The 27,394-nt window shown below is 36.3% G+C and overlaps 1 protein-coding gene across 1 annotated transcript; it reads right to left on the bottom strand.

The window, feature by feature from the left end:
* Positions 1-594: 594 nt before the first annotated feature.
* On the bottom strand, positions 595-27,394 carry NOC3L (NOC3 like DNA replication regulator). The gene is made up of 21 exons (XM_033131289.1): positions 27,270-27,394; positions 26,055-26,262; positions 20,511-20,643; positions 19,610-19,767; positions 18,999-19,052; positions 17,827-17,957; positions 16,046-16,207; positions 15,758-15,851; positions 13,284-13,459; positions 12,753-12,881; positions 10,041-10,172; positions 8,508-8,588; positions 8,074-8,174; positions 7,023-7,095; positions 6,871-6,934; positions 6,518-6,589; positions 6,008-6,189; positions 4,808-4,936; positions 4,040-4,137; positions 2,008-2,092; positions 595-1,665 (listed from the first exon to the last, which is right to left on the bottom strand). Exons 1-21 carry the CDS (start codon positions 27,276-27,278, stop codon positions 1,537-1,539), a joined length of 2,400 nt encoding a protein of 799 aa, XP_032987180.1. The 5' UTR covers positions 27,279-27,394; the 3' UTR covers positions 595-1,536.

Raw genomic sequence — 27,394 nt, 5'->3', positions numbered from 1 at the left:
GTTCATCCTCACATTCATATAGGATATTCAAACACCTGATGTGTAATTTTATGGTCCCGCTGTGATTCTCTATGAGTATAACAAGAAGGTGAAATGCATAATACAAGTGTGAAGTAATTGATGAAGTTCTATTTTAAAATTGATTTTTCACCTAAACTACAGTTGTGACATGTATTGGTCACTTGTGCTCTGATGGGGCAAGATCCTTTGGTCATACAAACTACTCATAACATTCCTGGACTTTGTTTTATATCTAAAAGGTAGGTGAAAAGCAAATATTTACATATTGAATCATACATTCCTCATCATTAAATATTCAAGCCTAAAAAACTGACCTTAGAAACACTTTTTAAAACCACATATAAGAATATGCTAAGAGATTAGCATGCACTGTTAAACTGATATCCTCCACTCTGCTGGAATGATAAAGGAACTTTCTATTTTCATTTACTTCATGAGAAAAAAAAAGGAGCTTTAAGCTCGACCAAAATTACTGGCTTCTATAGCACTGAAGCAGTAACAAATCTATGTACTTACACTGCTGTGCATTTTTTTTTTATTAATAATTCTCACATCACAAGAACAGGAAACAGTAAAAAAGCAGCTGTTTTATTCAGCAATTTACAGAAGAGAATTTTTTTAACCTGGCCATTTAAACACTTATTTCATAGGCCATTCCTATAATAATGTAACAGCTATTACATAAAGTCCTGCTTTATAATTATATTCCTAAGAATAAGGCATTTTACCTGTCCAAAAAAATAAAAAGAAAAAAGCTCTTCACTGGGTACCTTTTATCCTTAAAACAGAATGGTAAAATTGGGGGCTTGGTTTTTCCACCCTGGAGCAATTCTTCCCCCATCATCCTCCAGAGAATGTCAGAAAATGCAAAAAATTTCAAAGAGACTAGAATTACAAACTGTCTTAGAAAGTAGCCATAATGAACACTTTTTTAAGGCCAAATTAAGTCACTTCTTGAAGTATACTATCCAGCAAGAGCCAATTAACCTGGTGTCAAATTTCAAGCTTTTTCTTTTCTCAGAAATCTTCATAAAAATATACTCAAATTTAGAATTTTTTTCACTTCAAACTATGGTGATACAATAAAAATAGATTTACTTGGTTATATAGAGTATTTGGTTATAAAGAGTAGCTGAACTTTAAAAAAGCAGTCTCACAGTCTTGATTTTTCTGTGCTGTATGCCCTTATTTTAATCTAGCAACTGCATTTCCATTTTTTAAAAATTGTAACTTAATATGTATATTACATTTTAAAAAGGCAACATCATTAAGAAACATATTTCCAAGTATTAGGGGAAGAAAAGGCTTTTGATTCTCCTTTCTTAATGAAAGGACATTTTCAGAATTGGGGTAGAATCCTGTGCCACCAAAGGGTAATTCTTCCTCCTCTGTTAATTTTCTTAGGAAGTTTCCCTTATATAAAAGAGAAGGTCCTAAATTAACAATGTTATCTTTATGTGTATCTGCACAAACACACAAATACACAAGAAAGTCCACTGACTCTTCATTCTTCTACTACCTCAGTGATGTTTTTAAACATTTGGTGAAATCCAGAGGCAACTGAGTAGCAACTTCATTGCAATATCTTTTGATTAGTTGATTTAAATCTTCATTCAAAAATGAATCCCCTTGTAAAACTTTATCCTGAAAAATATTAAAAGTATGAGTTAAAAGTTCTTATGCCATAAGAGCCAAGCTGAGAGGAAGGCTGAAAATGGCAACAGCTAACGCCAAACCAACATGTGAAACATAATAATGACAGGTACTGGGTCAGGTCTTGGACATAACCCTACACTGCATGAAACAATCTCATGACTGTCTCTACATAGAATTCCAACCCCAGAGATCTATCCTACCAACAACTCCTAAATGTAAAAAAAAACTACCTATAAAACAATTAGGCAAGTTGGAATCATTTATTAAGAGATACATTAATTTAGTTTTAATTTCATCTTTAAAACAAAAATAATGAAAAGTATCACATACCTTCTTTTTGGAGCTTGAAGTTTCAACAGGAGGATTGAATGTCATTGCTGCCATGCTGTAAGCCTCAAAAAGTTCTGTAGCAGATCTATAATCATAAATAGAAAAATAAGGACACCGCTATACTTGTATAACTTCAAAATTAATTGTGCCGAGACAATGACTCATTATTCTAAACCTATATATTAAGGTATAACATAATCCTGCTTTTGAAACCAATAGATCAACACACTCACATAAAATAAATCCTAAATTCCCATACAACGACAACATTATCCAACTAAATCCACCTCAGAGAAGTCTGGTATACATTTAGAAACACAGGCCTGGACAGGGAGAAGGCTAAGCCGAAGACCTCACGCTCAATGTGATCAAGTCCCAACTCAACCAGCTATGTGAACAATATGCAACTAAGTTTAACTTAGTTATCATGGGAGCCAGAGAAGTGAAGTATGGAGTTATCCTCCGTGGATTTCAAACAACTTGACCCTTCAATTGTTAGCCTGGAATAAAAGCAAGGAGTGGCCGTTCAGGACGGAATGCATGCCTACACCCATGGCATGTGAATGAGTCCTTAATGATTCGGGGTTGGTTCACATTCTCTAAAGGAGATCGGCAAGGGCCTGCGAGGGTTGTGCTTTAGTGTCACACTGCAAGCTCCGCTCTCCAAGAGGAAACGTCGAAGCTTGGGGATAAACCCATTCATCATCTTCCTCCGAAAAAGGAAACCTCTGGCATAAACGAGGCAAATGGTCAAGATCTCGGGCAAAAACTTGCCAGAAAAGGATTGTGGATAAAAAAAGTTACAAAGAATTGTGTTCTCCTTTTTTTCCCTTTTAAAAAACAAGGCTGGGGGACAGGTGGCAAGGATGAGGGAAGAAAAAAGTAAGTGGCCATTTTATTATTTTATGGCCCAAAGTTATCTCTATCCTAACCAGAAGGAAAAGAGTTTACGGAAACTACAGTTTATACCTCCTCATTTAGAAGGGTAAGCAGCTAACTACTGCCATGTAAAAAATATAGACCTATTTTTGCCAAATCTCGCAGTATTTTATGAGAATCTAGAAATGGGATTTTTAGGTGAATTATTCCAATATCAAAAAGATAACAATTAATTCAATTTTTGTTCAAACTCTGAAGAGGCCAGAAAATCAGCCTGCTGGACTACAGGTCACTTGCTTGTGATCTCCGAATTTAAAAAAACCAGTGTTTGCAAAGGAGATAAAGCTATAGAATATTAATTCTGAGTGGTAGATATATTGCAAAGGTGTCTTTTATGCCATTTTTTCTTCTTTTCTGTATAACAAGTATTTTCTACCAGATATTTTTTTTCGGGGGGCAGGGGAATAATTACTATTTTTTCAACTTTTCTATACTTTTGAAATTTTTCAGAATAAAAAGTTGGGGAAAAGAAATTTCTTCTAGGAGGACCCTTTTCCTCATCTGCAAGAGTCACAGGAAGTGGCGACCCAAACTTCTTGCAGATCAGGAGGCCCTGATGGGCCAAGGAGAGAAACTGCGGCACTTCTGGATGGCAGCGTTCCAAAGCAATTCTCTTCTCTCTCTCTCACTCTCTCTCCTCATTTTAACCTTTCTGGCACTAGCAGGACCACTCAAGGAAAAAAAAAAAAGAATCATTGTATTAGGTTGGTGCAAAAGTAATTGCAGTTTAAAAGGTTAAAAACCGCAATTACTTTTGCACCAACATAATAAGCAAACAGCATTATCTTATTAATTGTGGAATCTGAGTAATGGGCACATGGGGAGTCACTATTCTTTCTACTTATCCGTATGTGTGGAAATTTTTATGACAGAAAAATGTTAGGTGATTACCCAAAAGCAACTAACAAAATCACATTCAGCATGTTTTCTCTTTAGAACCATTCAGGAATTTGAAGTGAGACCAAATCCAGATAACCAACAGCACTTACATTTTAAAACGATTACTTTATAAAACAGACTTCTCAGAGTAAAGAGCTATCAACTGAAAATTTTATCAACTGCAGTTTTATAATCAGGAGGTACTAAATACTACCTTCGGCTCAACTCTGGTTTGAGTGCTTCAGAGCCTTCCAAAGGGGCTCCAGCAATGAGGTGAGCTGCAAATCGCTGCACTATGGGATGGAAATGTCGCTGAAGGGGAAACAGGAAAACCACATTGTGAATAGGTCAGTACTTTATAAAACACTAGCTACAGCAAATATTTTATTTAATAAACACAAATTTTTATAAAAATTATAGATGTATGTGTTAATTCATAAGAACCACATAACTACAGGAAAAATACTACTTTTGCTCACAGGATTACAACGCAAATCTGTTCAACGACCAAGTTACCAGTGACATAGCTTAGTCTTGCTTTTACTGTATAAGAAGAAAATTCAAAAGCAACTTCTCAGAGTGAAAAAGCTGGTTTAGAACAGGTTTCCTGAAACATTTTCTACAAGTCTCACTCTAATGCAGTCCACACTGTAGGACCACGACATACGAGTAGATGAAATCCTCTTAAAACTGACAGGCCTAGCGAAGTCTCCTTGGATAGGACCCAATGCAAATGTCCCTGGTAAGGGAAAGAGTTCAATCTTACCCCACAAAACTGTCATTTTCAGCTTCCTTAGAAAATGTATCCGAATAGCTTAAAAAGTAGTAAGAGCAAAGTGAAAAATGTACACTATAAAAACAGGAATTCAAGAAAAGGCAGTCCCACAACAAAATATATTAATACTCTTGCAATAATAACTACCTGGGGAAAAACTGAACAAAACTGCTCACAAAATAAAAAGCAGGGTGGGGGGACCCTTACCCGTAGTGCATGCAGCTCCCAGAGAGCAGTGTTCTGAGCGTTACAATACTCGGGTTCGTCCAGCTCAGGAAGAAATACCCCACTTCCCTGAGACTCATTGTCAAGCAACAGATCTGTTTTGGGGAAAGTCTGCAAAAATTTCACATAAGAAGGATTAATTAAATTAATATTGATAATTTAAAGAAGGTTATTGGGTTCTGTACTTTTATTTGTACTTAAATTTCAGTTGATATTATTGTTATATAAGAGTTATAAGCAGATGGACTTCATACATAGTTTTAATTTTTAAAATTTAAGTTTATACCATAAGAGAACAAAAGTTGCAAAAGATTATTTTCTTGGCTTGCTCTAAAAAGAGTTTATTTTGCAAGAGAAAATAGAATCTTTTCACTCAGCAATCCCACTTTTAGGAATCTTTCCTATAGAAATAATTATATTAGACACACATAAGGATATTCACTATAGCATCATGTGTAATAGCAAAAAAGGAAATAATGTATATGTCCATCAAAAGAAAAATGAAAAGTATGAAAGCCAGACTGCCTGAATATGACTCCCACCTCTGCCACTTACTAGCAGTGTCACTTTAGGCAAGTTATTCATTCTCCTGGACCTCAGTTTTCCCCATCTATTAAATGGGAATGATAATAGTAGCTATTTCACAGAATTATTATGAAAATTAAGTGAGTTAATTTTTTTGTAAAGCATTTTTTACAGTGGCATGCCCATAGTAAGAACTGTGTATGTTTATTACACAAATAACCTACTTAGTCATTAAAGAGATAAAGTAGTTATATTTGTACTGACACAAAAATGTATTTATCACCATTAAGTGTTAAAAAAAAGTTGTAGAAAAACATGTATATAATAATCCCCTCAATCCCCTTTCCACTAAAAAAAAGAAAAAGTAGTGTTGTCTATGTTTGGTGTATGCATTTACATATGAAATTTTTAGAAGTCACCTGGAAGGATACCCACCAAATGGTAAAAATGGTTACCTCTGGAGGGCATCAGTAAGGGTGGAATGCTTTCCTTTTGTAATTTATGGACTTCTTTTATCACCTGATTTTGTTACACGTGTGAATTACTTTTACAATGAAAATAATAATGTAAATGGGGGAAAAAAGAGAGACCTCAAACAAAACAGCACTGTCACACCACCAGAACTTATTAGCGCTACTCATTCGTATCACTACTTACATGCATTAATATTCTGTTAGTTGCTAAAATGCCAATGCTTGAGTTTGGAAGAACGTGAAGAGCCAGGGTACACAGGCGCTTGATGAAGGCGAGGGCTCGCTGCTGGGAAACTTGCTTTCTGCGCTTAGTTAGCATGACATCGAGGCACCGCAGCACAACTTCAACACCGTCGTTGGTAGCACCTGCAAGAGCAGGTAGACCCTTCCTTACCTTTCATGACGCTGCAGAAAAACCCACGATCAACTGTCGTACCTGCCTCGAATCACTTCCCTAACCACTGATGCAGGGCTCTACCACTCAAGAGAAGCAGGGGGCTGCACTGCATCTCCAGGCAATTCCAAAACGTCTCTCCCTCCAAGTCTCATGGAGGTTAAACAAGATGTGTGACAGTGGCAGGCCAGCATTTTATATACCAGTGCCTAGTTCTCATTTTTCATGGACTATAATTCTGGTTACAACATATTCTTAAAAGAAATATTTATTAAAGACACATTATCTAAACATACATACCTGCATGTAATTTGAACAGTGTTTTGTAAAGATGTGTATAGAATTTCATCGGATCAATATTCAGAACATCACCTTTGAAATGACAACAAACACCAATTAGGTACATTACAAGCAAACAAAACTTGATCAAGAAAGGATCTTATCAATGAATCTCAACTATAATTTTATATATATATGGTCACAGGACAGCATAAGGAATGGAGTCAGTGGAACTGTTAACAGCTATATACAGTATCAGAGGGGTACTAGATTGGGGAGGGGGGTTATCACTTTGTGAAGGGAGGGTATAAATGTCTAACTATTACATTGTTTCGTACACCTGAAACTGAAGAAAAAAAAAGAAAGGATCTTACCTTGCCCAGAAAGAATATGAAAAGCAGTCTGGACACAGTGAAGACTTTCTTGATAGCTTAAGTTCTTTAAATAAAAGGAAAAGAAAAAAAGATATTAATAATAATAATACCATTTATATCATAAAAAGTAATTCATTAATAGAGTTACTTACACCAGACTCAATGAGACTATGTAGAACTACTAATAAATCATCAAAAAACTCCACATTTATAAGATGAGCAAACCTAGAATTAAACAAAACTTAGTTAAAAGACAACCTCAAAACAGAAATAAAGCAGCCAAAAATTAAACTTGACTTTAAAATTGTATTTTTAATATTTCATATTACGAAATGTTAGCTATGATGATGGAGATGATTGTTACTTCCCATTAACTCAGACAGGCCTTTTTGACAAATCATCCTCATTTGGCCGCTATACTCAGCAGGCACTAAATACAGTATTTCAAAAATCCTTCTGCCCTGAGAAACAAGTCGCTAAGAGCAAGCAACTTCGCCGAGGAAAGTTTACCAGGTGTCCAGCACTGTTCTACGTCATAAAGGAGCAAGCAGCTTCTAGGAAAACAGGTGGTGGGAAGAAGGAAAAGAGGAAAGAGGCGGCTATTTATAAAAATATGGACCCTACGAGAGCATTAAAAATAAAAGGGAAAAGAAGTTGGACCTGTGTCTAGTTCAGGCTCTGCAATTAATTATCTATATAATCCTACATAAGTCACTTGACTGGACTGGGCCTCTCTTTCTAGAAATAACTGAGATCACCCAATAGAGTTAAAGAATCATGGGAGCTACTTAATGTCAGCCCTCTGCTCACTATAAAATATTAGGCACTGAAGTAGTGAAAGGATATCTCCTCAATATCAGTGCAAGAGTCTTTGACACTATGTAAATCTTAGGACAAGAAAGGACCTCAGAAGTGCTACAATCCCCAAGTATTGGTACAACAACCTTTTGGGGAAGCGATTTGGCAATATTTATCAAAATTTAAAATAAGCAATATAGGAACCCAAATGCATGAAGATATTTCCAGTGTAGCAAAAGGGACTAGCCAAATAAAGTAAAGCAAGTAAAAGCTGGTGACAAAAAGGAAATGAGAACTGTGAAGGACACTGGGTCATCATTAGTAAACCCTGTTTAAAATTCATGGTTACATCAGTCTTATTTATTTAGAAAGAATCTGAAAGATTTCAACCTACACAGCCCTTACTTGGCAAGACCTTCTAGAACTGCTGGCAGAAGAGGTGACCTCTGGGCCTTCTTCAATATTCTGAAGTAGGTTACAAACACAATATTCAAAGTCTCCGTGTGCTGGCAGAAGAAACAGACAATACGGCCTTATTATAACCCAGTATGCTGTCTCCTGAGTTACCATAATTATCACTTTCAAAACACAACCTTTTTGTCCCTTCCCAGCCCTCCCCACAATTCAATCTTAGGAGCTTCAACAAAACAGAATGAAGATATACAGCCTGTGATTTCATAAAACCAGCACTGATCACATCATAACTTCTTGCACATCTCACATTTCTGCCTCATGACATAAACCAAAATTACACAACCACAAGTTGAAACAATAAATCTCTAGTTAAAATTATTTAACAAAATTATTTTAAAAGCATAAGAAAATGTGAAACTGCCTACCAGTTTAAGTTTTTTCTCAGTACTCTCTGAAGCTTCTGCCTCCCGAAGCTCTCGTTCTAGTTTCTCTTCTGCTTTCTTCCACTGAAAATAGATTGAAAAATAAAAGTATATGCTACTGAGTGAAAAAAGCAAAGAGGCATAATATGTAAATATTATGAAACCCACACAGTAATACCACAGATTGTCTATGAGTACAAATACAAGCAAAAGAAGAAAACACGGATAAAAAGCATACACAAACCAAACTTGTGACAGTGGTTGCCTCTGGGGAGGAAAGCACAAGAATGAGATTGGGGAAACCAAAGGGGATTCTATCACCAATAGTTTCTTTCTTTACAAGAAAAAGTTGAAGTGAGTCTATTAATATTTGTTCATTCAGAAAAGTGGGTACAAAGAATGTGCTACACTATTCTCTGTAGTTTTCTATAATTTAAATGTAAAAATTTCAGAAAAGAGAAGAAAAGGAAGAACATGCTGAGTCCAGAAATAATTCTTAGTGTTAAATCATCTATGACATAGGAACCAGTCATCAACAGTACTTCCCAAACTCATTTATATACAATATAACACCAGACACTATGCAGAAATTCAACAAAGTATCAAGGTTTTTCCACTTCTTGATGCTGTAAGAGCAGTAATTAAGTGGTTGCTAAGCTGCCTGAGACACGGGACTGGCTGAGGAATAGGGTTTCCTTCCCTCATGTGAGGCTGTTAAAGAGCTGATACGTTCTTACTGGGTCTTTGTTTCCCCACAGCTACATACATGCTGTTCTTACCTGGTATATCCAGCTCATGTTAGGGTAGTGTGGTATAAATAATGAAAACATTTACCTTCATTTGTTTACAGTTATAAGTCTAATTTGGTATTTTTGTCATGTTTTCAAAATTATTAGACACATTCACAGATGGGTATGACTTTTTGTTTTGTTTTTGTAAGCAACTTGATAACCCTAATAAACTGAAGAAGCGATAACAGTACTGATGGTGGTGGTGACAACAAGTTTATAAAGCACACCCAGTTATGCCCTCTGCTAAGGGCTTTACATGCGTCATCTTATTTAAACTGCACAACGATCCTGTAAGCAGGTGCTATTAATTAGTTCGTTTTCAAAATTTAAAAAAACAAATAAAATGTGTCCAAAGTCTCACAGTAAATAAACAAAAGGTTTCAAATACAAATCACCAAAGAAACATGATTCAATTAGCAAAAACCTACTTTGTTGTGAATAACTTGGCATAAATACATCATTTCTGTTAAAGAAGGAATCTTGCGGGTCACTATCTTAAGACAATCTTAAGACAATCTTAAAAGCCAGTGTGGCCAGAAAATCTTTTCACCCACTGCTCTCTTTGCCAATGAATTATAAGTTTAAACTGATTTAATAACATATTTCTTTGCAATACTAGGAAAAATTAAATTCGCTAAATATTAGATTTTAAAACATTTATAATTATGATTTATAACTATGCCTATACTGTGCCTATACTACGAGTTTAATATAAAATAAAATTTAAAAAGGAAATAAATCAAACCTTTCTCTGCATTCTTGACAGACTTTTTCTCTTTTCCTTGAAAGTCATGAATTTTTTTGGCTTATTAATGTCCTCTGTATCTTTTTTCACTTCTACTTCCTTGATTCTCAGGCACAAGAATGTTTTTAACATCTAATATTGAAGAAAACACAAATACACAGCTTAATATTTATACTGCCTACAAAAACTTCATACAGAAAAATAAGAATTTAAAAATGTTATTTCTTTCATGCAAAACAAAAAAACAAAAAACCTTGAAATATCTTTTATCACATTTTACACAAAGTTCTATTATCTTTTTGCTAAACACATATGGTAATTTGTGTCTATGAAAGATCAACTACTATTTGGTTAAATACATGTAATATTATTTTGCAGTTTGATGAGAATAAGGACGAGAACACATTACTTGGCATTAGTAGATAGGATTACAAAGAGTAAACAGGCCAGATAAAGGTTCAAACCAGTGTAGGAGGAGAGGATAAAAATTAGCTATGTTCTAAACCAGCTTTAATTTACCAAACCAGCTTCAGTTTTACAGTAAACAGTTCTAATCTTCACCTTTTTTTCCCAATTAAAAAACAACATAAAAACTAGTTTATTATTGTAAGAATACTTATTTTCCTTCAAACCAATAGGTCCCAACTTTAGCAAACATCAGATCACCTGGAGGACCTGTTTAAAACACAGAGAGCTGAGCCCCAGCCAGAGTTTCTGATTCAGTAAGTGTGGGATGGGACCCCAGAACTTGTATTTCTAATTCCCACTGATGCTGGTCCAGGGACCACAATGAGGACTATTGCCTTAATTCATTCAAAAACTTCAAGAACTAATTTGGAAATTGGTGTTTTGCGTGTTACAGCAACCATCCAAACACAAAGACAAAAGGAGTTTAAAATCCTACATTTTCTCCAGTACATACCATTCTACTAACCTCCTACAGTCGCATTCCTGGAAAACAACTTGAGAATTACAGCTTTATATTTTTCTACTATGTACATTGGAAGAAAACTGAGTATTTCAGATGACAGGGCTTAAAGCACAAAATGAAAACAGGGAAGAATTAAATGTATAAATAGTGAAACTTCAGTCACTCTAGGTATCAGAAAGATCAACTTGAGTATCTTGTAGGTATTCTATATGCTCATAAAATATTACCCAAAAATGAAAAATAACTCCAAATTCAAGAATACAGTATATGGTCAACTAATCTTTGGCAAGAGCACCAAGAATACATAATGGGGAAGAACACTCTTCAATAAATGGTGTTGGGAAAAATGGATATGTACACACAGAAGAATGAAATTGGATCCTTATCTTAAACCACTCACAAAAAATAACTCAAAATGGATTACAAACTTTTAAGACTTGAAACCACAAGACTCCTAGAAAAATAGTGGGGAAAAAGCTTCTTGACATTGGCCTTAACAATGTTTTTTTTGGATATGACACCAAAAACTCAGGCCATAAAAACAAAAATAAGCAAGTGGTATTACATTGAATTAAAACTTCTGCACAGCAAACGATCAACAGAACAAAAAAGCAACCTACAGAATGGCAAAAAATGTTTGCAATCTATATATCTGATAAGGGGTTAATATCCAAAATATGTAAGGAACTCATACAACTGAACAGCAAAAAACAAATAACCCGATTGAAAAATGGGCAAAGAATCCAAATAGACATTTTCCAAAAATATACAAATGGCCAACAAGTATGAAAAGATGCTCAACATCACTAATCATCAGGGAAATGCAAATCAAAACCACAGTGAGATATCACCTCACTCCTGTTAGACTGGCTATTATCAAAAAGACAAGATATAACAAGTGTTAGTGAGGGTGTGAAGAAAAGGGAACCCTTGTGCACTGTGGGTAGGAATAAAATTGGTGTAACTATTATGAAAAAGAGTATGAAGGGTCCTCAAAAAATTAAAACCAGAATTATCATATAATCCAGCAGTCCCACTTCTGGGGATATATCCAAAGGAAATGATATCAGTAACTCAAGGAGATATTTGCACTCCCATGTTTACTGCAGCATAGATATAGCCAAGATATTGAAACAACCTATGTGTCTCTAGCCAAAAAAATGAATAAAGAAAATGTAGTATATATATACACGTACAATGGAATATTATTCAGCCATTAAGAAAGGATCCTGCCACGTGTGACAACATGAATTGAACATGGAGGAAATTTTACTAAGTGAAATTTAACTCACAAAATACTCACACAAGTATGAAAAAATAATATGGCCAAAATGTTTTCTTCCATGCTGACTAAAGCAGCAAAAATCTACAAACAACCCAGCTGTCCATCAAGTAGGAGGCTATATATTCACATAATGGAACACTATGACAAACATTCAAAATAATGGGATAGCCTTATACATGAGTCCACAATGTATCAACTGAAAACACCTCCAGAATAATGTCCATAGTATAAAAATATTTTTATTTTAAAATAAATCTATATATGCATAGAAAAACATCTAGAAGGATACAAATCAAACTGTTAAGAGGAAATTATCAATTATCAACTTAAGAATCAAAAGTAGATGACTAAATGGAAGGTTACATTGGGGGAATTGAGTACTTTCCCTTTCTACTTTGTACACTTCTATAAAGAATAAATTCCTCATGACAACTGAAATTAGCTTAATAATTTAAAAACAAATACAACGCAAAGTGAAAAAAAGAGACAGGCTTACCTCTGGCCTAACGTCATAATTTCTGCCCTTCACAAAACCAGAAATCACTTTAATTACACCGAGGGAAGCTTGGCCTAATTTATCTTGTTTAAAGAGTTTCTTTACTGCCTCACAGCACATTTCAGATATCTGAAAAATAAAAACGTTACATTAAACCAGTTTCTCCACCTCAGTACTACTGACATTTGGGACCAGATAATTATTTGTTGTGGGAGGCTGTCCTGTGCATTGTAGGATGTTCAGAAGCCTTTACCCATTAGATGCCAGGAGCAACATGCCCCCACCACTACAGTCGTGACAGTCAAAAATGTCTGCAGACACAGCCTCATGTTCCCTGGCGGGCAAAACTGCCTCCTATTCAAAACAACTGCACTAAACTTATGGCCAAAGAATTTTCTTAAAGAGACAGTGTTTAACAAAGTGACTATTTTAGCAATAAATAATTAGCTACAAAAGAATTTCGAGAAAAAAATCACATGGTCTGTAATTTTCTGTTAAGCAGGACAGCCACACTCAATTAGAGCAACCCACCGATTTTGACACGTCATTCATGAGAGGGACGATCAATACAATGATGTTGTTGTGAAAGTTGAAATGAGGTAGTGCCACCAACAGCTCACACAGGCTCTTCACAGCCACTTCTGCCAGTCCTTTGTATGCCTTTAAGGAAACGACATTACTTTTCTTCAGCTTCCTTTGCTTCCAGTCTAATTAATGGATAACTATAGTTAGTTACTTTATTCATTGGTCAAAACTTCAACTGAATTATCTTTCTTTTACAGGAATATGTACTAAAATGAAAACTCAACACACCATCCAAATTCTTAAACATGAGTGGTGTCTACATTTAGACAAGTACAAAGGTTATCATTAAATTTTTTCTACACCATTCACCCTCTGACTCTAACCACAATTACCAAAATCTTGGCTTTCTGTGTGTTTTAAGAGATATATTATTAGATGAAAAGAGTACCCAGGGGGTAAAAGAGGGGAGGGAACAGGGAGCTGGATACCTGAAAGGAGTACCTGCACTGGGCTGTACGAAAGCTTTTCCCAAAACACCTGACTGTAAGTCAAGAAGCCTGGCTTCAAATCCTAGTCACCCACCAACTGGCTGGTGACTATGAGGAAGTTCCAAACTGTCTGAGCCCCAGTCTCTTTCATGTTCCAAAAATCTAGGACATCATTTCTCTTGACTTCTTGCTGATGCTCACTGTGGTATCTTGACCCAGGAGGTCCAAGAGATTCAAATTCTCCTTCAAAATAACTGATGATTCATGGTACCTCTTTTCTAGAAATTTCTATATACATACCGTAACACAGCATCCTGAATATAAGAATCTAAAAATATGCTAGTCTCTCTATAGAAGGTTCAACACCTTCCTCTATCTCATATATAGCCAGAGATGAGAAAGATGGTATGGATAGTACCTTTATTTTAAACTTGTTTCTCATCTATATAATTTTTCCCTAAACAGACTATGTTCACCATAAGTAAGAACGATACGTTCTATTTACTTAAACCTGACAAAAGTTAATCGACAGATGAATGAATGAACAAAATGTAGTATATACATACAATGGAATATTATTTGACCTTAAAAAGAAAAATCTGGCACATGCTACAACAGGATGAATCTTGAAGATTTCATACTAACTGGAGTAAGTAAATCACAAAAAGACAAATATTGTATGATTCCGTTTATATGAGGTTCCTGGATAGTCAAATTCATAGAAACAGAAAGTAGAATGGTGCTGCCAAGGGCTGGAGGGAGGAAGGGGTAAGGAGAGAATGTTTAGTGGTTCCAGAATTTCAGTTGGGGAAGATGAAAAGTTTAGAGATGGATAGTGGTGATGGTTGTACAATTATGTGAATTTACTTAATGCCACAGAATTGTATACTTAAAAATAGTTCAAATGATAAATTTTACGATATGGATATTTTACCAAGACATTTTTAAAACTTGGGGGGAGGGGAGCCTTCAATTCACTTAGAAAAGGCCTGTACTGCGTGGTCCAATACAGAGGCCACTGGCCACACGTGCAACTGAGCACTTGAAATGTGGCTAGTCCAACACCTTCATGGCCTAATTGGGCCAACTGGATTCAGCACTCCTGTTCCAGCTGAGGGAGCAACTGCATAATCCTTAGGCCCAGCACCGCTAAAGAAGCAAAAATTGAGTCAGTGAAAGCACATGGCCTAGGCAACTGGCCATCCCTTCCGCGATCATGCCCAAATTTTTCCTATGCCCTTCCTTTCCCAAAGGAAAAAAAGAGCAATGGTTTGACAGGGAAGTTTATTATCCTGAATAAGTGACTTGTAAGCCATTTTCAAAGCACTCATTACAAGTTACCTTTCTCTCCTGACTACTCCCTCCCAATAAAAACAGTAGAATAAATTCTAACCATTCATGAATTTAAGAAACATACGACTATTTACTAAAGGATGGCAGCAACAATGCTAATACCGGATAAAATATAATACAAACTAAGCACAGTTCTCAGTGTTTTACATCCATAAATTCATTTACTGCTACACAAAAATCCTATGAGGAAAGTACTATTATTTTATACACAGAAAAACTGAGACACAGAGATTAAATGATGTACTCATCACATATTGTGTTTCCCTGAAAATAAGACCTAGCCGAACAATCAGCTCTAATGGGTCTTTTGGAGCAAAAATTAATATAATTATATTGTTATGTTATATTACATTATTATATTATGATACAATACATGATATGATATGATACTACATTATATCATATAAGACCGAGTCTTGTATTAATTTTTGTTCCAAAAGACACATTAGAGCTGATTGTCCAGGTAGGTCTTATTTTCGGGGAAACACGGTATGTGGTAAGGGGTACCCAGAAAGTCTGACTTTAGACTCTTCTCCTGACCGTACATTATAATGACAGTCCACAAACAGCACAGAATATAGAATTCACCTTCCTGACCAAAGCTAAGTATGTTACATGCTTTCAATATGTTAAATATACCTTTAACTATTTGCTCCAGATTTTCCAAATAAAATTTATATTGGCTAACCAGACCTTCTTCAAATTCTCTTAACTTTTGGGTTTCTTTGCGGATCTGAAAAGATCAAAAAAAAAAAAATCATTTCTTTAATATCAATATATTGACATCTGAAAATCAGTGCAAAATGTGAATGCCTGAGTACCCAGTCATGTAAAAACAGCCAAACAAAAAAAAAAAACCCTGTTTCTCCCATCTCTAGCGCTCCAAAATTTTCAGCTTATTTTCTATAGTAATTATATTTAGCATACCTTGGTAGATTTTTCTGCTTCTGTTAGGGGCCGAATTTTATATGAAGGAGTAATGTCTTTAAATAACTCCATCAGAGAAATTATCACCAGCTTTCGAACAGTAACAGCCACATCAGGATCCTGTTCCATCAGCATGGAACGTAATTCTTTCAGTTTTTTAACCTGTTAAAGAAATAACTTACAAGGCTAGAGAATCATGGCAAAACAATTATGAGCAAAAGCGCCACACCTGGCACAATAAGTGAAATTCACACAGTGACTCATAAGGTCTAATCAAGCCATATACAACTCCAGACACTGCGCCCGTTACCAAAAGATAAGTCACTAACGTTAGAAATTAATCATATTTTTGTTAAATAGTTATAAAAAATACTTTAAAATGTTTAAATGTGTTAATTTACCTATTTTTAGAAATTCATTTTAATTGGGTTTTGTTAAAGATGTGTGTCCTATTTCCCTAAAAACATTTTTTGAAATATATTAATGCTATGTATACAAAATATATAATCACATGTGTAGAAATTAATCAGGAATTAATAATGTATCCACAGTAACTTTAGCTTCAAAGTTAGTCATACAAAGATCATTTGTATGATACAATGCAGACGTAGAAGATTGGTTTAAACTAATGAGCTTGCTTTAATGAGCTACACTGCCTGCTGGAGCGGTATCTAGAGTAGCAGCACCCTGGCTGATGAGCAGTGTTTGCCACAGCAGGGAGGAGGACAGGTTTTTCACCACCTATTTGCTATCCCTAATTTATGTGAAATGAGCATGGGGCTCCAGAGTTAGAGGACCTGCGTTCCAATCCAGTGGCTGTTAAAATCTGGAACAAATCACTTGAGTTTTTAAAGGCTCAATTTTTCAGCTATAAAATAAGGTCAGTAGCTCTTGTCTCCATGGTTTTATGATTAAGTGAGATAATGCAGGTGAGAAATACTCCAAATACGCCTCCCCGATTCTGCTCCTCCTCTTCCCGTCATTTTGTTAGAAAAGGACAAGTCCTACTCCAAAGCATACCCACATTAAATTTTTTGTATACATGTAAATAATAGATTTTATGGTTCAGTAAACAAATATTTGGCATAGTAGGATGCTGGGGACACCAATATAACAAAAATAACAGTATCACTTTATATGACTTCATGTACACTGTATCATGTAATCATCACGGCAGTTTTAAAATAGGTACCATCTCCTTTTAGAAATGGAGAAAATAAGCCTTAGGTAAAAACCTTACCCAAAGTCCAACAGATACTTAGCAGAGCCAAGACTAAAGCTGGGGTTTCTTGAGTCCACATGTTATAACTATCACCATCTTCACCACTGTACCCATGACCCAATTTATCATAGTGCTCCCAGTCTATTTCACTTAAAATATATTCCACTTGTAAGTGTTCCAGAACTAATCTCACTGACTTGTGTTAGCACGTTCCTTACTAAAAACTCTATGGATCAGTCCAGGAAGTTTACAGGTAAGTTCCTCCTTCCTAATACAATTAATTTTTATAGACTTACCACTTTTAGAATTAAAACATTAAGTCCAACATCTTCATTTTAGAGACTGGGAGCATTTAAGAGACTTTTCTAAGATTACAGAAAAAATTAAGTTCAGACGCAGAATTAGGCTAAGGTTCTGTCTATTCTCTTATTCTAACTCAGTTACTATGTTTTGCTAACGCTGTTCCTTTTTGTGTATATTTACAGATAAGAGAATCTTAAAATATTAGACATTTAGACCATATCTAATGTGAAGAAATTAAGAAATCAATGCTACTTACATTACTTTCTGGATCTGATAATATGGCAGATGCCAAGGCTGCAATATGCATTTTCTTCTCCTGTAGTTTCTTTTTTCTCTCAATTAAGTGTTCTTCTATGGTCAGCTCTCGAATGGGCTCTTCAATGATCTCTGAAACAGATTAGGTTTTCCCTCTTAAACATGCCATTATTTACCATCATCCAAGAATCTTAATTCATATTATCCTTTCACCAAACATACGAGGTACTATCAATAGCCCCATCACTAGTACCCAATAAGGGTCGGCCTGTTGGCTCAGTTGGTTAGAGTGCAGTGCTCATAACACCCAGGTCGCGGGTCCAATTCCCACAGGGGCCAGTGAGCTGCGTCCTCCACAACTAGATTGAAAACGGTAACTTGACTTGGAGTTGATGGGTCCTGGAAAAACACACTGTTCCCCAAAATGCCTCAATAAAAATTAAAAAACAAAAATAGTACCCAATAAAATGGGTACTATCAATAGCCCATTTTATAGATAAGGAAACTGAGGCAAAGGGAAAGTATCTTGCCTCGGCTCATAAACCTGGCAGAAATGGGACTGAAACCCAGGTAGCCTGACTCTAGAGCTCATATTCTTAACTACTATGCTAATAAACCCATAATAATTCACATTAAGGGAAAGGGCAATCTGATTTAGTTTTAAGTACAGAATATTCTGTTTTCAACTCTATACAGTCCTTTAAACTACACAAAATATGTTCCCCTTAAGAAACTCATAGAGAACTAGATTTAATAAGTATACAACATAATCTGCAATAAGCTTATCAAAGATGACTGAAAACAGTAAATAATTGACCTGTAATCTCATTTACACATTAATAAGGTTTGCTAAGCAGAAGTAAAATTTAACCAGCTTGTTCTCTCACAAATTCTAAACCAACAGTTTCAAACAATAAAATGTTATTTCAATTTAACTTTGATTAGAACTGTGCTATTAGAAACCCACATGTAATGATCTAAAGCAGATATATACAAAAGTACAATTGCTCTAAGAAAGAACCAAAATTATTTCAGACCACAGAATTGTTTTTATAATTTTAAGCTAAAGAGGTAAGTTACTTGTAGGCAGATGCTACAATTACAATTAAAAAGAGTTCAAAATATGTAATTTTCAATTAACAATTTAGTAACTATAAAGATGTATCCCGTTACCTTCCTCAAGTTCCGTCGCTTCTTGATCTTCTTCATCTTGATTACTGTCAACAACTATGAAAAATATATGTATTATAAATGTGATAATATACTAACGTGGTAATACTACAAAAAAAAGTAGGGACATAATTAGTTTTGTGAGGAGGGAGCAATTAGTGATTGAGGGGAGCACAAGCGAAGTTTCTGGGTATTGGCACTATTTATTTCTTGCCCAGATGGTAGTTTTATGGGTGTGCTTTTTGTGATAAACCACGTAACTTCACATCTTTGATTTCTGGGCTTTTCTGTGTAGTATTTTATTTCACAAGAAAAAAGATCCTTTTAAGAAAAAAAAAGCCTAATAAAGGATGACTAATATGCTCCAATTTTAGGAACAAAAAAATTTGGTGAAATACTCTGAAAAGAAACTCACTCATAAGTACAACAGACACCTTAAATAATAATCAACTGTGTTTCTGGTCAAAATTACAAGCTTGATAGATGACTAATTAATTATAGCTACCCCTCTTTTCCAGATATGGGTAAAAGTCAAAATAAAATTAAATTTTTAATGAAAGAAATATGTGATATTAAGGAGCTAAAATTTTAACTAAAACACCGATCAGAGTCACCTGGCTTCTCCCTGGTCTGTGGGATTATACCACTTTTATCTTTGATAGGAAGCAAGTGAATCAATTCCTTCTCTGGCACAGTTTGCAGAGTTCTTGGTATTTTTTCATATTTATCTATAACATGCTCATGCTTTCGTTTCTTGGCGTGAATGGGCTCACTGCAGAAAAGAATTAATTTTCAGTTTTAATATATTAAAATGGAACATAGAGACTTATCATTTTTAAAGCACAGAACAATATACCACTAGCCAAACCTTCGATAGGTATATAGATATTAGCACTTAGATCAGGTACTCAAATAATAAATGACTAAATGAATTGTACAGTCTACCCCAAAGTCAAACTATGGCTCTTTCTAGTTTCCCTTTACATGTAAAATAAAAGTGAAAGTTACAGAAGCTTCTTTTTAAAGAATATTGCACAGACCCGAGGGTGACATCGTGCTATTTTATATTCCCAAAAACCTTCAGAGCACAGCATGCACTTACGAGTTAAAAAGATCGAAGTTTAAATTTCAGATCCACTACTTGTGATTGTGGGGAAGCATCAGTTTCCTTTCTGTAAAGGGGAATAATACCTACCTAATAGGGAAATGAGGATTGAGATCTTAGCCATAAAGAGCTCAGGACTGTTCTGCCAATTCCTCAAACAAAGAATAGCATTCTTCCCCATTCACTCTACTGCACTATTCAGACTCAAGAGAAATAAAGATGCTCACTAAATAAAATCAGCTTGTTTTATCCATGAACTTCCTTTATTTAGGAAACAAACTGAATAACAGGGTTTACTCTTTGTAAACACAGTGTTCTGAGCTGAAGTCTTGCACTAACTACCTAGGTTAAACTCACAACCAAGTTTTTAATACTGAAAGGATGTGAATGATTATAGTCTAAATAATTACCTAGAAGACAGATCTCTGGTTAGAAAAGATGCTCTTTGTCCTAAATCCTTCATTAACTGTAAGTCATCTTCATCCATCATATCTAAAGGAAGGGCTTCCTCTTCTTCCTCCTCTTCCCTCTCAATCCTTTTATCTGTTCCAAAAAAAAAAAAAAAATCAGAAACAAGTTTAGAGATGTAGAACTGCATTTTTGTGTCTCCAACAGGAAAAGCTTGTGTTTCTAATACTTGAGCCCGGTGCTTGTAAACGGGAGCACTACTCATGTGTTGAACAGGATGCTTCTTTGTTGCACTGGGGTGTACTGAGCTAGGGTGTCCTGACCCCTGAAAACTAACCACCTGGAGCATTCCCAGGCCACCGTAACAATCAAAAAATAAATGTCTCCTCACATCCTACGTTGTCTTTCAGGGCATTTGAGAATCAATGACAGCCCCATAGCTCTGTCTGATCTCCAATGACTGTCACTTCCACTCCACTTCAGCTGCCCCCTCCGAGGGCCACATCCCAAACCTTGGTGCTCACCCCTCTCTCTGACCGTAACCTTTTGTCCTTCCAACTCTCACTCAGTTACTTCCACTGCACTTTTGACCAACAGACCTTCAATCCTTTGACCACTCTACTTCCTATCCTATCTTCATTCCCCCACTTATACTGTATGGTTATCACTTGAACCACCCTCTTGCAAGTGTCCTCAGCTACTTTCCCTCTACAGGTTAGGCACTCATATCCAACAACACCCCAAGTATGAATCATTCTTTCTCTCTTTGTCCCTTGTTCTCTTTCTTTCTCTTTCTCAATTGAAACAAAAAAAAAAAGAATGCCAACTAAGTGCCAAACACTGTTCTAAGTGCTGAGGATTCAACCATGAACAAAATAGTCTTATCATCTTCCCAAACAGAACTTAAAATTCTCACTCCAATAACAATCGTAAATATCGCGATATAAATGTACACAGTGCACAGAGTGGAACACCTATCTACTTTACAAGAGCCTGCCATTTCTCAAAACGGACCAGCCATTGTTTTATTTCCCTGGTCAACTTTCTCTCTGCCCTAGGGTACCTTTTCAAATCTTTTATCTATCATCATCACACTTCTCATCACCTACCTCACATCATAATCATTAGAGGACCTAGCTTTTCAAATTACTGATAAAAGAAAAGCTGCAAGATAGAAAACACCTTAAATTTCCTACTGAATTCAATAGCACTTGCATGCATCTTTTCCTTTTTCTTTCTTCTAACACTGAAAGAGGTGCCTCTCCTGTGCTCTGGATCCCAAAAACTCTTGCCTTCTCTTGCCTTGTTCTATCGTTTAAGCCTCTCTCACCTGTATCTTCAACCTCTTCAATCTGATATTAGCATTTTAAGATGGACAAGTAAGTCATTTTCCAGGGGGCAATATGTCAATATCTTTCCAAAATTTTAAATGCATTTTATTACTAGTTCAATAAACTTCCATACAAGAAAAAATATGCAGCTGCTAAAAAAATTTGAGGTAGGAAGTGATAATAATCACATCATTTGTTGCACAGATCTTATGTACCATATAGGATATATAGTATTCCACCTTAACAGCTATTTAGTATTCCACCACCTGTATACAACATTTGTTGTCATTTATTTTAACAATTCCTTGCTGATGGACATTTTGATTTTCAGTTTTTGGTGGTGGTAGCGATGGCATTTGTTTTGGTTTGGTTTTTTGCTATTTTAACAGTGTTGCAATGAACATGCTTGGGCATGGATAGTCTTAGCAAATTATTTTCAAATACGAGGGGTGGCAAAAAAAAGTATACATATGATCTGTGTTCATCTTTTGTTATCAGTATGTATTGAGTATTACAATCTTAATAGTTTTTTCCTTTCTTAAAATGTGTGGGTCGGCCCGTTGGCTCAGGCGGTTAGAGTTCCACGCTCCTAACTCCGAAGGCTGCCAGTTCGATTCCCACATGGGCCAGTGGGCTCTCAACCACAAGGTTGCCAGTTCAATTCCTCGAGTCCTGCAAGGGATGGTGGGCTCTGCCCCCTGCAACTAAGATTGAACACGGCACCTTGAGCTGAGCTGCCTTCCGGATGGCTCAGTTGTTGGAGCGCGGGCTCTCAACCACAAGGTTGCCAGTTCGATTCCTCGACTACTGCACGGGATGGTGGGCAGCGCCCCCTGCAACTAAAATTGAACACGGAACCTTGAGCTGAGCTGCCTCCCGGATAGCCCAGTTGGTTGGAGCGCGGGATCTCAACCACAAGGTTGCCGGTTCGACTCCCACAAGGGATGGTGGGCTGTGCCCCATGCAACCAGCAACAGCAACTGGATCTGGAGCTGAGCTGCGCCCTCCACAACTAAGACTGAAAGGACAACAACTTGAAGCTGAATGGCACCCTCCACAACTAAGATTGAAAGGACAACAACTTGACTTGGAAAAAAGTCCTGGAAGTACACACTGTTCCCCAATAAAGTCCTGTTCCCCTTCCCCAATAAAATCTTTAAAAAAAAAAAAAAATGTGTATACATGTTTTTGGAACCCTCCGAATAATCATAGGATGAATTCCTAGCAGTGGGATTGTTGGGCCAAAGGAAAGTGCATTTCTTTCTTTCTTTCTTTTTTTTAATCCTGCCTGTCATTGTTTATATGAGTTTACGAGTACATATATTTTTTTGCCTTTTTTATTCAAAGGGTGTAAGCATATCAGACGTGGGGTGATAGCCTATAATTTCAAGTGGGTGAAAGCTTCAATATACACTACTTTTCACTTTATTTTTTAAAATTAACTGTTTTGTAGAGTATTTCATGTTAGTACATTCCTTCTTTCTTGAAACACTCTTCTTTTGATTTCTAAGACACTGTACAATTCTGGTTTTCTTCCTAATTCTCTGGTTCTTCCTCAAACCCCAGGACAGGTTTTTCTTCCTCCACCCATTTCTTAAATGCTGAGGTTCCTTTAAATTCTGTTCTAGGTTCTCTTATTTTCATACAACGGTCTCCACAGTATCTTACCCAAGTGTAAGACTTCAATTACCATCTATATGCTGATATATCACAAAATTACTCTACACAGACCTTTCATTTGAACCTTATACACTTATATCCAACCACTGATAGACTTCAATGTGTAAGAATGAAGAAGTCTTTTGCTTATTTTTAATATGTAATTATTAACACATCATGCTTTTTAAATTCTACTGAAATTTAGATGGAAGCGATCTTAAAAAATATCTAACTCAACCACTGCATTTTTTAACAGATTAAATACCTGGAGATTAAGTGACAGACTAAGGCCACATCAGTAATACAAAATCAAGAAAAAAGCCCAAGTTTCCTGACTTCTAGTCCCATGACCTTTTATACATCACTATAATATGTTATCAAGAGATCAAACTACCCGGAGTAAGATTTTTACTGATATATCCCTTCGGGCAAGGGAAGTGAAGTAAGAGAAAAAATAAACATGTGGGATTACATCAAACTAAAAAGTTCTTTCACAGCAAAGGAAACCATCAATAAAACAAAAAGGGATCCTACTGAATGGGAAAAGATATTTGCCAATGATATATCCGATAAGGGGTTAAAATCCCAAATTTATAAAAAACTCTCAACTCAATTCCAAAAAAACAAACAACCCAATTAAAAAATGGGCAGAGGACATGAAGAGACATTTTTCTAAAAAGGACATACAGATGGCAAACAGACACATGAAAAAATGCTTAACTTCACTAACCATTAGAGAAATGCAAATAAAAAGCACAATGAGATACCACCTCACCCCAATCAAAATGGCTGTCATCAAATCAACAAACAACAAGTGGTGGCGAGGATGTGGAGAAAAGGGAACCCTTGTGCACTGTTGGTGGAATTGCAGATTGGTGCAGCCACTATGGAAAACATATGGAGGTATCTCAAAAATCTGAAAATGGAACTACCTTATGATCCAGCAATTCCACTCCTAGGTATTTATCCAGAGAAATCCAAAACTCTAATTCAAAAAAAATTATGCATCCCTATATTTATTGCAGCACTATACACAATAGCCAAGACATGGAAACAACAGAAATGCCCATCGGTAGACGACTGGATTAAGAAACTGTGGTACATTTATACAATGAAGTATTATGCAGCCATAAAGAAGAATGAAATCTTACCATTTGCAACAACATGGATGGACCTAGAGAACCTTATGTTAAGTGAAATAAGTCAGACAGAGAAAGACAAATACATATGATCTCACCTATACGTGGAATCTAAAGAAAAGAATAAATGAATGAACTAATCAGAAACAATCTCAGAGACACAGAGGAAAAACTGAGGGATGCTAGATGGGAGGGGGGTGGGGATAAGGGGGAAGGTGAGGGGATTAGAAAGCACAATCTGTAACCACTAGATTGCCATGGAGATATGAAAGTCAATTTGGGGAATGTAATCAATAATGTCGTAAAGATTTTGTAGGGTATCCGATGGACACTTGTCTCATTACGGAGACCACCTCAGGGAAAATGTAGATATGTATGTATATATGTGTATATATATGCTGTACTCCACTTCTTGTGTATGTATATATACATACACAATATACATACACAAGAAGTGGAGTACAGCATTAGGAATAGAGACAGTGGAAATGTAATGGCTGTGTGCGATGTCAGAGGGGTAGTGGATGGGGGGGGTTGTCACTGTGTGAGGGATATAAATGATAAATGTCTAACTATTACATTGTTTTGTGCACCTGGAACTAATAAAAAAATATTTTTAAAAAAAGAGATCAAACTAAATACTGTGTGTCTCCCAAAATAAGACCTAACCGGAAAATAAGCCCTAGCAGATTTTTCAAGATGACATCACCCCCTGAACATAAGCCCTACCTCATCTTTTGGAGCTAACCTTAATATAAGACCCGGTCTTATTTTTGGGGAAACACGGTAGGTCAGGATTAAGAAAATGAGATGGACATGGGAAGACAATAGTCAGATACTGTCAAATATGACGACCCTGAACGTACCACTAACATTGTAGAAGAACTGGTCTGACTCAAAATGGTCAGATTCCTTACCTATTTTGAGTACTGAGAGTTCTTGGACAGTTTTACAAAAGAATAACCCTGACAATTACAGCTCAATTTCACGCCAAGTTTCCAAGTGAAAAGAAAGCCAGAAGTTTAGAATACTAAATGAACCTTGGCCACACTGCGAAGAATGCACCAGAGAAAAGCAATGTTCTTACCTAAGCAAACTGCCCAGTGAATGGGAAAGTGGCAGCCCTGGCATGCTGCCCAACATTCATTTACAGGGCTATTCTGAGTTTGTTTTCCCAAGTAGTGTATCTTCAGATCTGCTTTCTAGAGAAACTAAAAGCATAGGCTAGCTCTTTTTCACAATACTATACTGAAATGTTTTTTCACACTGACTGTGATAAAGCATACAGGACTATTATTCTTACCTACTCTTGGGAAGATCTGAGAACAACAGTGATTAGTAGAAAGCAGTTATTTCATGAAGAACATTTTAGAACAAATCAACGGAAATTAGAGCACATGAATGCCTTCACAATTACCTGGTCGTTTTTTCTTTGGGTCCTCCAATGGAATGGGTTTCTTAGACACAGCATCTTTTACAGCTTGCCTTAGTTTCCTCTGTTCTTTTCGGTACTTCTTGAGAGTGCTTTGTTGTTTAAATTGCTTATTTTTCAGTTTGTTTTCAAGTTTGATCTTACTAGTTTTTAGCAACTTCCGAAAGCTTGGGACCTGTTTTTTATTTCTTCTCTGTAAAACAACAGGAAGAATGCAGCATACCCAGAAATTTAAATTATTTTATTTTTAAAATCAGAGTAAAGAGAATCGATTATAAATTTCGTTACACCAAGTCCACAATTCTAATGTCTCACAGCCATGGATCTTGTATATAAAAGCTAAAATCAAACTAAAGCATTAGTCCTACAGAATGGCACTACAGCATCAGTTATTCAACGAGGGGTCTTCTTGTGACCAAATCCACAGGCGCTCAAAAGGGTCCAGGACAAAAAAAAAGTTAAGAACCTCTGACCTATTGGTAAATGGTTATTCAAGGCTTGCTTAACACCTATAGTTTAGCATACTCAGAGCAAAATGCGGGCTGTCAAACAACTGACATTTATATATTGGTTGACTGTTTACAAAGCACTCCAACATAACAGCCTAGTAGTTAAGCAGTGATTGCCGTTATCTGCACATTACTGAAGAAGCTAAGGCTTATAGGTTATGTGACTTGTCAAAGACTCTTAAACTAAGAAAGGCAAAGCTGAATTCAGGTGTTTAAATTCCAACTCTCTTGCTGGTGACTCCTCATTCAGAAATCCAAATCCTAGAAGTAGCTCTAATTTTCTGTGAGAACAAGAATTTGCTTTCCTATCTCCTTACCCTTTAAGGGATAAAATGGACACGTCTCGGTTCCCGTGACTCATACTATAAATTCACTGAGAACATATAAATTCAATACGAGGTTCAAAAGATGGTCTGGAAGAACCCTCCAAAGTCTGACATCCCAGGGATGCAAGACTCGGTGCTTGTCTCATCGTGGCTCCTGAAGTCGAGCGCGAACACAGTGGGCGTTTCAGGAAGAGCCACGTGAAGAGCTGGGAAGAGGACAGCTCACAGAGCGAAGAGGGAGCCCCGAATCTAGGCCACCACCCCCTAAACAAGGGCAAAATGCCGCCGGACAGCTACACCAGGGAACGAATCTATCAGCCAAAGGGGCCCTAAACCGCGAGAATCGGGCTTCGGAGGACTCTTACCGCCTTCATCCTTAAATCGGGAAGGAGTTCCGGTGCCACAAGTTCACCAAGGTGCAGAGATAATCCAGGAATCCAGAGCGGGCGACACACATGCGGCAACCTCAACACTGCGCAAGACGGAAGCT

Source organism: Rhinolophus ferrumequinum, chromosome 16, assembly GCF_004115265.2.
Source record: "Rhinolophus ferrumequinum isolate MPI-CBG mRhiFer1 chromosome 16, mRhiFer1_v1.p, whole genome shotgun sequence".
In the NCBI taxonomy this organism is placed as follows: Eukaryota; Metazoa; Chordata; class Mammalia; order Chiroptera; family Rhinolophidae; genus Rhinolophus; species Rhinolophus ferrumequinum.
Note: the sequence above shows the minus strand (reverse complement) of the source record. Positions and strands in the feature narration are given on the sequence as shown.